A 13,503-nucleotide genomic window follows, 5' to 3' on the forward strand; every position below is an offset into this window, starting at 1 on the left:
CAACATAAAAAATACTATCCAGGCATGAGCTTAATCACAAAAAACATTTATAAGGATAGTATTTTATTTACAAGGGAGATCACCAACAATATGTTTCCATGTAAACCAACATTAGGAAATGAATTCTTCTAACAATCTAAAGTTTTGGTATGCGGCGCAATCAAGAAACATGAATTGATTTTCCCATCCCACTATCAGTTAACGAGATAATATTAGCATGAGAAACCTTCCATACAACACATAGAGTAGGTGTAGTTTCATATGAGTTATATAAGGGTCGGACCTGCTACACTATTCCATATGCTAGAATCCGCCGCCAGATGTCTTTCCCCAAGCCATTGATGTTGAATTAAAAGAGGTTAAAAAATAACAGAGCCTTAGATTTGGGTGGGTGGTCTGCCCTGCTACCACGGTGGTACAAAGCGACGAAATGTGGTGAACTCACTACATTGACATAGCAGAACTTTTTCATGGTCAAATAACAATTTTTCTTTTCATCTTGAATGTTTCAACTTCCAGTCTCCAGATAAGTGGCAGCATCACACCTTTTATTAACTTCAATAATACCCATAATTCCACCTTTTCACTTGTGCAAATACCGAAAGGATGTTTTGCTAAGTATACGCTCACCAGTTCTGTCTTGGCAATGGCTTACTCAGACACACCAACTCCTGTCATAACAAGAGCGCGTGGATGTGTTGAACAATCTAACAGACCGCTATTCAATCGACATAGAGCCTCGTGGCACCTTCACCACAGTCGGTCAACCTGTGCAGCGGATGTATAACTCTCCTGCATTTACACGACAGATCCCTTCCAACAAGCACTGTGGCCAACAAATAAATGAAACAAACTAATTTGAATCAAGTGTTTTTTTGACCAGACAATCACAGCTGGTGCACATCTTTGTTTCTCGTTAGACTGCACTGTTAAGTTTTGTGCATTTAATTAACTGACCACAAACCTGTGGTTGTCACATATGGATGTCAATTCATGACAAAGGTCTGTGCAGAAGAAAATACGCTGCTTTCGGTTGAAATTTAAAAGAAAGGAATCTAAAGTGCCAAATTGCTGATAGAAGGCTTCTCGCTTAAAGGCCTCTGGAGGACACAGATCATGTCCTTTTGGGGACCTGAATAGTATTAATGTTTTTGAAGACGTAGTTGAAATTGATTCAAATTGAAAGTGGTAATCTACTCAACAGACGACTTTTAAACAATGGACGTGGGGACACCATGTCTCAAAAAATAAAATCAAAACTACAAATTTCAAACAAAACTTGAAACTTGAAAAAAATATCCGTGTTTCTTTTTTTCTCATTGTTAGCATAGGCCATGTTTGTTTCTGGTCATGCAACAACTTGAATTGCTAATCAGATTAGCTAAATGTGACAAACAAAATCACATGCCTGACAATACAGGCAGCCAAACATTTACATTCAATGATGCCCGAACACAGTGGGGCCAATGTAATGGGGAAAGCGTAGTGTCTTTGCCCTCAGTTTACCACAAGTGTAAACCTTGAAACATTAACACATGGTTGCAAATGTCATGTGCAGCACAGCCAATTTTAAATGAAACTCCTGTAGCGTTCTAATGTAAAGCACATTCAGTAACTCATTAACTTGGGGAGCTGCAGGACTAAATATAGTCTCCAGCAGGTGTACACTTTACATCAAAGTACAGCTTTAGAGTACAGTAGAGGCCTGAAGAGTTAAAGCTGCATGTCACTGCACTAGAATAAGGACATGTTTCTCTTCTCCTGACCTCTTTTTCTCCATTGTGCAACACAAGTGGCTGCACTCTGTGCCACATATATATCTTTACACTGCAAGTGTTGGATTGCCTTGACCGCTTTATGTACACAAAAACAAAACAAAACAAAACAAAAAACAAACTAAAGGCTTGAAGGCAATATTTACAGATCAAAGGTCAGTTTCCCCTGAGACAGAATTCTTTTATGGCTCATAATGTTTATGAAATGAGATATACTAATCCTTGTCATTAGCATACATTTAGTCATTTGGCAGACTTGGCTCACATAAATTACCATCCCCTGCCGATCCTTAAGTACAGATGTTTAATCTACGTTTTAGAACGCCATAAACTGTGCTTCACTTTTAAGCACTTGGGATTTTTTCTTCTTTTAGTAGATCGTATAGTAGATTTTCTATGTGCAGCATCAAAATCATCTGGCGAATACGACAAAACATAGTTGAAGTATATTTGACAACTATTTACAGAAACCTTTTTGTCCACCACACACTGAACCCGAACAAACCGATATCTTGGTGTGAGGGAAACCATATACATTTCTTGCATTTAGTGTAAATGGGAGCAACACAAGAATCACGCTTTGCGATTGTGCATTGCTTACATAATGTAGCCTACGGTGGGACTTTCTGTTTCTGTAGGTCAGAGGGAAGGTTTCTGAAAAATACTCACAATGTAGCAGGTTAAACACTAAATCTCTTTGTATTTCCAAACTACTCTGCACACACAATCTCATTGTACAACGCATCATTCATACGTTCTGCCAACGCTCAACTGTTCCCCAGCATTTTTCAGTGCTTGTGTGTTTGCTTAATTTCTATGCTTTTTCCATGACTTCTGTGAAAAATGCACCGAACTATGGAAATAAGAAATGATGAATAATGACTGTAATATTTTCTGTTTTGAGTGTGTCAACCTACATAGTGTTTTTATTTTTATCCTAACTCACGGAAGATATTTGGAGTCTAAACATCACTGGGATGGCCAAAGTCCAAAGGACACAGGATAAATAGATATAACAAAGTAGAAAAATAAGGTTGAGACTGGGTTATACATCATACATCCAAGGTCACAACAATAAGGTCAGTAGACTGGTATGCTGGGCATTAAACACTTAACAAAGTACAGTAACACCTACTGAAGAAGCTTGCTCAGTCTCTGTGGTAGCTCCCCGATTTCTCAGGGAGAATACATTGAGAGAGGCGGCTTTGCGCCAGGGATCTTTGTTGGCAGCGCCCAATGTGACCTTTCAGCCAGTCAAAGTGCTCATTACTTAAAGCCTGTACAGAGAGGAGAAGGACAACTTAACTGTTTGTTTGCTCCACTACAACCTCCTGTATAGGCAATATCAGTAGTACAAAGGAAAAAGGCAGCTACATAAGCAGGCAGTGAAATTCATTCAGGGCTTTAAGATTTAGGGTAAATTCACCTACACAAAAATAAACTTCAATAAAAGTTCAGTTCCTTCATAAAGTAAGAAATTGACCCAAATTTTCCACATTCAGCGCCAAAGTGAGCCCAACCTGCTGGAGTTCTAGAGAACACCATCATCATTGCACTTATGCCCAAAACCTGCAGAGTAATTAAAGGGACAGATAGGATCAAATTTGGATTAAACGTTCTTTTAAGTGAAGTGTTTGGTAAGATTTGCATCATCCACTTCATGTAGCGTACTCTGGTCTCTGACAGAACATCTTCAGGGAGGTTAACACAACACCACCACCACAAAGATCTAACATCAGATGTGCTCTTTAAAAAAATAAGCTAAAAGGTCAGAAGGAGCTATCCAGCTACAGCTGTTGTATATTTTATAAACACCATTATGGTTGCTCCTCTCACTTAACTACAGCTACCCCCCGCCCCCACCCCATGACAGTGAAAAGGCTTGCTCCGGTCGTTCTGGAGTGGAGGATGGAGGAGGTTTTTATTGGTTTGGTCCAATTTAAATTTATACGAGCATGTGGATCTCATTGTACTCATCTCGTCCGTCCTCATCAAAGTTGGGAGAATCTTCATCACAGTCCAGCTGTAAAAAGGCAAATTATTACTCATTTTGATTCAAAGTTTACTCAAGTCCAAATTTACCTGACCATATGTAACAACCTCTGGCGCACTTCTGACTGGTTTGTTTGAACACTGTACTAAACTATCAGATGGAGACCACATCAAACATAGGGTCTGTGGCCTCACTTAAGTTGTGATGTGTTTTAAGGATTAATTCAACAATTAAACTGCTTACATCTACTAAGTAGGATAGAAAAAAGTATTTACTTTCTTTATTAAGAGTTATCTAAGAAGAATGTCACTAACCACATGAATATATGTCAAGTATGATGCTACTACCAGCACACGGCTCATTTAGTAATTAGTAAAAAAATTATTTAATAAGAAGATCAGATCTCTTTTGCAATTGTAAAATCCAGTCAACAACCATTTGCCTCAGTAGACTTTAGCATATGTACGATATGACAGTGTCCATCTTTAGACGTTCAAATCAGATAAGGAAGATGTCTTCCTATGTGCAGACACTGCCTGCAGAGAGCTCTTGAAATCAGTGACACAACCTGTTGCGGCAACATTTGCCATTTTTTGCCATTTGCCAAGTACTGTACTGTATGTATATATGTGTGAACATGTTTCATACAGTTAGGAGTCTAGATTGCAGAGCCTAAGTTCATTTTAAGGTTGTGCTAGGCAATTTTACAGTGTATTGGGTTCATGAGACCTTTGGATGAACACGAAACAAACATGACTAAGTTAAGAACAAAGCTGTTTATTCTAGCTCCTGAAACAGTTGACATTTGGGAAATAGGCGGTTTTAATTTGACATTGATGACATGTATGGGTTAGGGGGATGTAACCAAGAAAACATGTATCCTGGCTGCAAAAGGGACAGTTAATCTTTTTCTGGTTAGGACCCAGAGCAAAAAGAAATATTTGCCTATCATTTAAAAATATTTAGATGAGAAAGTTGCCCATGAACACAGCGGAGGAAATCATCAGAAGTGTTACTCGTTAAGTTCGTATGTAGCATTTTCAAATAATTGTGGCACAGATTAAGCCATTACTGGAAGTCTTTTGCTGCCCAACTCACCGCCTGCAGCTCACGCTCTTCGAAGATCCCGGAGAGGACGAGGCGTCGCAGCGGCACCGTCATGATGAGGACGAAGGGGAACGCCAAGGAGGCCACGCTAGACTTCACTACCCACAGAGTCACAATGCACGCCAGCTGGATGATGGTGAACATGTTCATACGCCATGTCTTCACCTGAAGCAACACACATGGTGGTTAATGGGGAGAAAACCAAAATACCATAGACCACAGAACAGACACACAGGGACACATATAAAGACACATTCCCAAACATTTTCCCTGCATAAAATAAATCCTACATGTTTTTGGCTCCATCTAGTGATAAATACTGTGTCTTTTGTTTTGTGTGTGAAATATGCAACACAGTCATTTTTTTTAAAGCATAAACTTAACATCTTTATCCAACCGTGGTTTTAGCTGTGAGTGTGGATGGGTGTGATGTCTTAGTGTCTTTTGGTCTGTAGGTCACCATGATCAGTAGCTGGCAGCCTGCACTGGCTGTGACTAGTGTATGGCTAAAACATGCAGAGAGAGTTGCTGATCTGTCTGTTTAACTAAATTCAGAATGGAAATTGGGCACTGTTACTGTGTTTCTTTGTCTGGTCCTTCAGATTAACAGTGCCACTTTTAGAATACATGCAGGCTGATTTAAGTGGGCAATAAAACAGAAAACAGCTTTGTAATAAAATAAATTAAATTAAATATCAGATCTGCCATATGGGATACTCACTACGAAGAGATCACTGTATCTAAGCGCTACATGACATTTCAATGCCATGATTGCACACACACAAACAAGCACACACACACACACACACACACACACACACACACACACACACACACGGATATAAACTCAACAGAGTTTGTGAGGGTCTATAAACTGAACTTAAAGTTAAATAGTAAGGCAGCAGAGCAATGGCTGTCGCAGTGACAGACAGCCAGAGTCTAAACTCTTGAGCTAACTTTGTGTTTGGGGTCAAAACTCTAGGAAGCGTTATGGTAATGCTTACCAAACATGTCTATGTTAGTACAGAAATTACAGATTTGCTGCATGTGGTGGAATCCATGATTTGCGTAGCTGCAAAAACCAGGAGTTAAGTCTAACATTAAAGATGAACCCCCCGTTTGGTTTCTGGTTGCATGGACTCTGCCTCCGTCACCACTCTGCTGGGGTGTGGTTTCTTCATCTCACCACTAATAATAGAAGACAAGGTCATGCAAACGTTCTTTTTTCTTGGGTTACCTTGGTGACGTAGATGTGGTCTGGATGATGCTTGGCCGGCGTGACCATAAGGGTGATGCGTTCGTAAAGCTGGATGCCAGTCAGGGAAGTAACCCCCATGTACAAGAAGATGCCAAAGAGCACAGCCAGAGGGATGAGGCGGAGCACATCTGTCATCACCATGGACATACCTGATGGGCAGAGAGGGGTTCAGTGAAGGGCTTTCAATTGATATTACTGCTTTTGTAAAATGAACAATGAGATCATAATGCAACGGTAGGGAGAATTATACATGCAGAAAGAGAACATCCCTCATGAGAAACACACTGTCATTGCCGTTTATTTGTTTATCACGCATCATTGTTCAGTTGCCTTGTTCGTGATGCTATTTGGGATAATCTGAAAATTCTTCAACCAAACAGCATCTCAATCAAAGAAAGCTCAACAATCATGATGACTCATTATGGCTGGAAACCCAAACTGGATCAAATCACACTCAAGACTACTTTGGGTACCTTGATTGAAACCAGATATTGTGCTGGAAGGGTTAGTCATTACATCTGGAGTTTAAAAGAAGATGCATATTTTGTTCATTTTAAAGTCAAATTGTAAACAGAATGTAAATGTTGCTGAATTGGCTCACTGACTACTTGCTGATTTGCTTTTTTTTTAATCCCTACATCTCCCACCTCCCCATTTTCCTCTTACCGACAAGAACAGCGACAAGAAGCCCGGTCAGCCTCTGCTCTTTCACTTCTTGGATCACCGGCTTTTCACCTGGAGCGGTGGCCTTGCTCATGACCGTGAGCGCATTGACATGAGTGACAGAGCGCACAGTGGCCGCAGTGAGCCACGGCAGGCCGAAAAGCGGGCAGATGGCACCCAAGGTCACAATGAGCAGTAGATCCAGGTGGAAGCCTGAGCCTTTAACCAGGCGGCGTTCTTTCTTACTGACTATCAGTCTGCGAGATTGGATGAAAAACAGCAAAATTAATAAAAGTAGGAACAATGGGAGCATTACCTCTGTCGGTAATCATACTGTACGTACGAAGTGATCTGAGTTTCCATGAAAATGAGAATGAAGACAAGAAGTGCAGGGATGATTGATGCTCCCATCATCCAGGTGGGAAAAGGATGTTTGTCACCAAAGGGACTGATGAACCAACCTCTCTTTTCTGGAGATGTGACTGAAAAGCCAGATGGCACGTTGAGTTTCTAAAAGGACAAACATGGGTAAATATTAAGTACATAAAGGTACTGATTTCTTACAGCTGTAATATAATGTAATTCAGTTATTGCATTTTGAGCTACCTGCGTGTAAGTGTCAGTAATGGAGTAATCCACCATTACTGAAACCAAAATTGAAATAGGGATTCCGAAGTCACCGATGATTCTTCTGGCCTGAAGATATCAAGAACAAATACATTACACTACTAGAGAGATATAAAAAGCTCTCTTCACCAAACCAGAGCTACAGCAAAAACAAGAAGAAAGGCAAACATCCACTGCAACATTCATCAGTGTTAGTATTTAAAGTCTGTGTTTAGTTCTATTGAGTGAAAAAAGATGAATCATCAGGATAATCAGATCAGATCAGATCAGATCAGTTCAGATGATCCATGGCTGTTCCTGATGTGCTTCCAGATTTAAGACACCCAAAAACTGAACTCCTTGGTGTGGTTGTGTTTCATTAGAGTTCATAGATGCTACCACTGGGAGAAATATTGGTGCCAGAATTGAAATTGTCCATGCAGGAAATAATTACTATTCCAGCTCAACAGTTAATCGCAATAATGTGTGAATAGGCTTGGAGATGTTCCAAAATTCGAGAAGAAGAAGACCCAACAATGAAGGTTTAACAGTTCTCTAAAAAAAATAGCTTTGCAGGTGTTTTGTGAGGTCCGAAATGCATTCAAGGATTCAAGGATTCACACACTGGTTCTCGGTGAGAAATACAGGATGTAAACATAATATAATCTAACAGAGGAAAGCTTTATAGAGTCATATTAAATGTTACTAACATTCATGCAGTGGTTAAATGCTGGGTGTAAGCTTTTTAGAGATTACCTTGCCACCTAAAAAACGACTGTTGCGGAACTTCCTGAGGAAAAAAGCAACAAAGAAAGTGCCCATCATAAGGACCAGAGACAGAAGAGCAGTGTTGGGCTGGTTGAAGATGGGGGTTTCAATATCGTAAAATCCAGTGGCTGGTGTGGACTCACTGGGGTATATTGCCATCAGCGGATGCTCCTGAAACACCTGGGGGAAAAGAGGAGAATCTTAATGTCTCCTCTTTTGTTTAGTCTTACCAGCTCCCTATGAATATAAGGAAGTGAGGTATTTTTACGGTCCAAGTTCCTACAGGGCTACAGGGAGAGCTGAAGAACGTACCCTGATGAGTTTAGAGAAGGTCTCATAAATGAAGATGAGCGAGATGAGGAAAGCAAAAATCTCTTGGGTAAAGGGCGAGATGTAGCGAACAAGAAAGCTGCCCTCTGCTGCCACAATCACCAGGACGATGAAGATGAGCCAGAAACCGATCCATACTCGACCAGTCAGGTACTCAAAATTGTGGGCCTGGCAGAACTGAGTAAAAAAACACAGACCTGTTAGTTACATGATCAGGCAAAATAAAACTGATTTTATAAAACTGGGGAATGTTAGTAGAGTCTGTGAGTGCTATTGCAGATTATATACTGTAAAATACCTTATAAAAGGCTTCTTCAAACACCAGTAAGGGTCCTGAGAAGCCAATGATGAGAAGAGGCTGACCAGCAAGCAGAGAGAATATAACTCCAAGAGTAGCAGTCGACACAATAAGCTCAGTCACTCCCATCATGCCCTCTGTTTTCTCTCCTGTACGCAAAAATAAACAAAAGACACATTCAAAACACATAATCATGACAATGACATGGTAATGTCTTCATGTTGTGTCAAACGTCGGTTTACCCAGAAGCCCTCCAAAGGTTATTGTTGGCGACAGCGCTGCAAAGTAGATGAAGATGACAGCAGCAATGCACTGCATGTCCAGGGAGTCCTTCAAGTCGCTCACATAGTGCGGGTAGCGGCGGCGGATATCGTGGATCAGGCCTCCAAATGGGATCCCCGAGCGCTTTAAGGGGTCCACATCCTGGTCGGCCTCCTCCTCCTCCTCTGGAGCCGTTTCTAGGGGGTTAGTTACATTATATAAAAAAGGTACTGCTGATCATTGTAACATTAAAATAAAGTATAAACAGTCTAGAAGTATAAAAAGAGGCTCTTTAGAGACTCAACCACGCACCTTTGTTGTTGTCCTGCACCATTCCAGACAAAGAGTGGTGTCTCTTGAGTTCTCGTTCCTTCCTCTTGCGCAGCATCTGCTTCTGGAAATCAGCCACCGTCTTCAGGAGGTCTTTGCCCTCCACGTCTGAGGGCGGAATGACGATGCTGCAGTCCAAGAACTCATTGATGCCATTCAGGAGGTCTTGTCTGTCATCAGCAAAGTAGGCCACCTCGTGGAAGTTCTACAGCAAAATACAACTGGATGTAAGAAACAAGGCAAGATACAAGCTGCAATTCACAGTTGGCCTTGGGTTTGATGCATCACTAGTGAATAGTAATTATTAGTATTATCTTTTTTTAGCATGACTACAAAACCCAAGTAGCTCTTCTGCTCACTACTTTGATTGGGGTGATTAGTACCTTCTTTGCAGTTTTTCTTCCTTGTCATCTTTTTAACAAGAATTTAGTTATGTATCAGATAAAATTTAATTAAACAACAATAAAAAATTTCCTTCCTTCCATTTTTCAAAGTGCAAAACCATTTCTTTTATTTGGTGCACAAATACTAACACTGCTCTCCTTTTGTTTTGTGATGTTTTGTTTCCGAGGACTGAAATGAGGAAAATTCCACACCAACCTTGTCCGACATGAGAGTGGAAAAGGATCGTCCAATCTCATGATAGTCCACGTTGGACTGACTGGGACCAAGCAGGACAAAAATGAAGCGAACAGGGACAGGAACCTCCAACACTGACTCCAGAAGCACAGCCTCGCTCAGCCTAACAAAGGCCATGGCTGGCTGCTCCAGGAAGTCAACACAACCTGACAAAAACACACACACACACACACACACAAGTCTTTAGCTTTTGATTTTCCAGATTTCCTTTCATCACCTGTTTATTCTGAAAATATCACAACAGGAATAAATCTGCTGCCGTTTAACATCTTTTGCGGTGCTAATTTGCTGTTAACGCCAAATCAAGTCATTGTGCGGCTTTACAGTTCTAGCTTTCCATGACCTAAGGGGGAAGAGCAAAGCAGCTGCAGAAGTGTTGACTTTACATTAACAGCAGGACAGACTATAAACAATGAGGAACCAGAAGTCATTCTGCTGTTTGATCTTTGGGATCCAGACTACTGGAGACTTGGCAATAAGCAGATTCATCTCTTTACAGTTTATAAAACAAAGAAGATAAAAAATCCCTCTAATTCATGTATGAAACTCCCCAAGCTTACCAACTAAAACGATGACAGCTTCAGCATCTTTGGGAATTTTTGCGAGGAGTTTCAACGATCTGGCCGTAGCCGGATAGCTCTCAGGAGGCAGAGGGTGGAGTGATTTCTTGGAGGGAAGACCAGTACGAATATTATTATAATGCATGTATGAGCAATAATATTCTAATGCAATTCACTTTAAACCACACAACTGCACAACTGGTGTTTAAAGTCTGAAGAGATTTTTTTTTTTTTAATAGGCTGTTTCAAATTTGCCAAGTGTTAGAGCCATAGGGAACATTTAGTTTTCACAGTTAATGCATCAAGAGGCTTTAACTAGAAGCACCTGTAAGCTGACTAAGAACATAATTCAACACATGTGGCCCACAGAGGCTTGCTTTGTTGGACTACCTCCGTGACTTCTGACCTCATGGAGGGGTGTTTCAAAGAACAATACGAGAGCCACCACCCTAACATCAGAACTTTAGAGTAATCAGGGTGAAATCTTTGCTTAATGCTGGTTCTTAGAACTTAATACAATCCACAAACTAGAACAAGACAGCTCAGCGCTGCTTTTATCTCCCTCCATTTAGATAGCTGAGTTCCATTATCCAAATGGATTCTTGTCAAAACTAGTTAATCACTTTCTTTGGCTTCGGTAAATAGTATTCCGTGTGTTACTGTGGTGTCTGCCTGCCATTTTTCAGCTATGGCACAGTCTATCATCATCCAGATGTCATGTGTCCTAGACCTCTGTTACCATCCTCTCAGACTGAGACACAAGTGTGAATATAATCAATTCTTGAAACTTACAAACAGACTGACGAACACGTCTTGTTTGGGGTCATATAAAGGTCCTTTGTTATCCTGGTGTTCATCCACCTCCTCAGTCACTAGTGGCACATCAGTGTCGTGGACGTGGTTGTGATTGAAGGTACCATGTAGGCTGCTGGATGAGTGGTGGCGGTGAAAACGATGTTTAAAATCACTGGGATGGCTGTAGAGAAACACACAAAGAAGTCTTCAGCCATGGTAGCAAATCTGTAACGTTGTAGCTGTGCTTTGAGATGTTTAAGAGATGTTTAAGTGCCAAGTGTGAACACTTGGCACTTTCTGATCTATGCTATGCTCTGCTGCAGACCACACTCGTCATTACGAAATAGATATACAGTAGATAAGAAGCTCTGAAATGCACCAGAGCAGAAATATTGTCTTCTCTAACTAAAAAGTTTGAAAAGGTTACATACTGTACAAACTGTATCTAAAAACGTTGTTACCGATTATAAAGAAAGCTAGTACCATATTTTGCCACCCGATAACTGTCCCTAACTGTCAACCTCATGATGTAAGGAGATCACCTACGTTTCATTAGACTACTACCGTTTTACTTCACGCACAAACAAATGCTGTCTATGAATTCGAAAAGTCATCAGTGAAATCCTTCTGACTCCACACCACTTTTCAGGTCAAGCTAAGTTGAAAGCTGTGATGAGAACATCTGAGCTGACAAAGTCGCTTTACTAACGTGATATTCGCACTTGAACACCAACAAAACAGCCAGAGAATATTCTGTGCAGCCTCATTTTGTGAGTACGAGGATAAACACATTTCCCTTCCAAGAATTTTGTGTCTTACCAGCCAACTTTTTTCTAACACAACTTCATTACATCACTGCCATCACGAGTGATATCACCTCATTCATTAGGCCGACAATTCCAATAAAATGGCGCCCAAATCGGATGTGACAGCACCCCGAGACAAAAGAACAAGGTGTGACACTGAAGAGAGTGCTTGAGTTGTTTCCAGAGAATCTTTGAAGTGGTCTGAGTAAGTGATGAGCTCAATTGTAGCTGCACCGCAGTGTGTTTCTTTCCACATCATAAATCTGATATCTCAGATCTGTGATGACTCTAATGACAGAGCATTTCATTCCCTGTGGAAGCAGCCAGTGACATGCTGGGAATTTATGTGGAAAGACTGTGAAAGATGGAATGAATGCAGGATGATCCACTCTTAGGAAAGTCAGCTGGCCGGCTTGTTTTCTGTGCAACGGGTTGTGCACATTCTTTGTGAGCATGTGTGCAAAACCCATCTTGTGTATGTTAGGATTTAGTCAAACAAGAAATCTGGTAACCACAATGCTAGTAATATGGAAGTATTGTCATCACACTTGATGCTGGCTGCGCTATTCTGGCTTAACAGAGGGTGAGTCATCCACTGGACTGGCTTAAGTAGAGCTGTGTACAGACAAGGGAATAGGAAGAACTAAAACATGTTCTCCTGAAGAGAAACCTAATGTCATTCCACTCTGTAAACCTGCTGGTGGTACAAGAAGAAATGTCAGTGAATCACCAAGGTCATTAGGGTGAAATCAGCAAAGTCATTAGGATTCATTCTTTGGGGACCATAAATGTTGGTAAAGGTTTCATGACCATTTGTCCAATAGTCAGCAGATGACTGACAAGCTAAAAGGCCGACATCATCTATGGAGTGTGGTAACAGAGCTAAAAATGCTTCTTATATGACTGTAATGATCCGTTGGGTGCAGGATGTGAGAGTCTACACAAGCTACCTGTGTATAAAGATGCAGCTGTAAATGCAAAGCATGCATTTTATCAGCAGGGAGAACACACATCACTTGGCATTTTTCATCTACTGTAAGTAGACGTGATTATACTGTGCTAAATATTAGCTGCAGAATGAGTGAGAATGAAAACCATCATCCACAGTATTTTTGTATCATTTTGTATCATCTCCTCTGGTAATTCAGTCTGACAGCTGACATTTATGTTTTTTCTCCAATATGTAACTCTATAAACTCTATAAAAAAATCTATAATGCTCTGTGGGCAGGGGACTGTTCCATTGGCCCTGTGTGTTAGGTCAGTTTAGCTGGAGTGTCCATTCCAGTAACTATCAATAAGTCCGAATGAGGAG

At 40.8% G+C, this 13,503-nt stretch overlaps 1 protein-coding gene across 1 annotated transcript in view; it reads right to left on the reverse strand.

Moving 5' to 3' along the window:
• Positions 1-2,652: 2,652 nt before the first annotated feature.
• The window catches only part of slc4a3 (solute carrier family 4 member 3), a 39,176-nt gene continuing 28,325 nt past the window's right edge, over positions 2,653-13,503 (reverse strand). The window contains exons 10-23 of the mRNA XM_026377368.1: positions 11,381-11,564; positions 10,589-10,694; positions 9,990-10,174; positions 9,372-9,594; positions 9,041-9,256; positions 8,799-8,947; positions 8,483-8,677; positions 8,159-8,350; positions 7,403-7,492; positions 7,140-7,306; positions 6,800-7,053; positions 6,113-6,282; positions 4,867-5,040; positions 2,653-3,798 (exon numbers count right to left, since the gene is read on the reverse strand). Of these exons, the coding sequence (XP_026233153.1) occupies positions 3,721-3,798; positions 4,867-5,040; positions 6,113-6,282; positions 6,800-7,053; positions 7,140-7,306; positions 7,403-7,492; positions 8,159-8,350; positions 8,483-8,677; positions 8,799-8,947; positions 9,041-9,256; positions 9,372-9,594; positions 9,990-10,174; positions 10,589-10,694; positions 11,381-11,564 (2,383 nt within the window). The 3' untranslated portion in view covers positions 2,653-3,720. The remainder of the gene's footprint in view (positions 3,799-4,866; positions 5,041-6,112; positions 6,283-6,799; positions 7,054-7,139; positions 7,307-7,402; positions 7,493-8,158; positions 8,351-8,482; positions 8,678-8,798; positions 8,948-9,040; positions 9,257-9,371; positions 9,595-9,989; positions 10,175-10,588; positions 10,695-11,380; positions 11,565-13,503) is intronic.

The sequence above is a fragment of the Anabas testudineus genome, chromosome 21 (assembly GCF_900324465.2).
Source record: "Anabas testudineus chromosome 21, fAnaTes1.2, whole genome shotgun sequence".
Taxonomy (NCBI): Eukaryota; Metazoa; Chordata; class Actinopteri; order Anabantiformes; family Anabantidae; genus Anabas; species Anabas testudineus.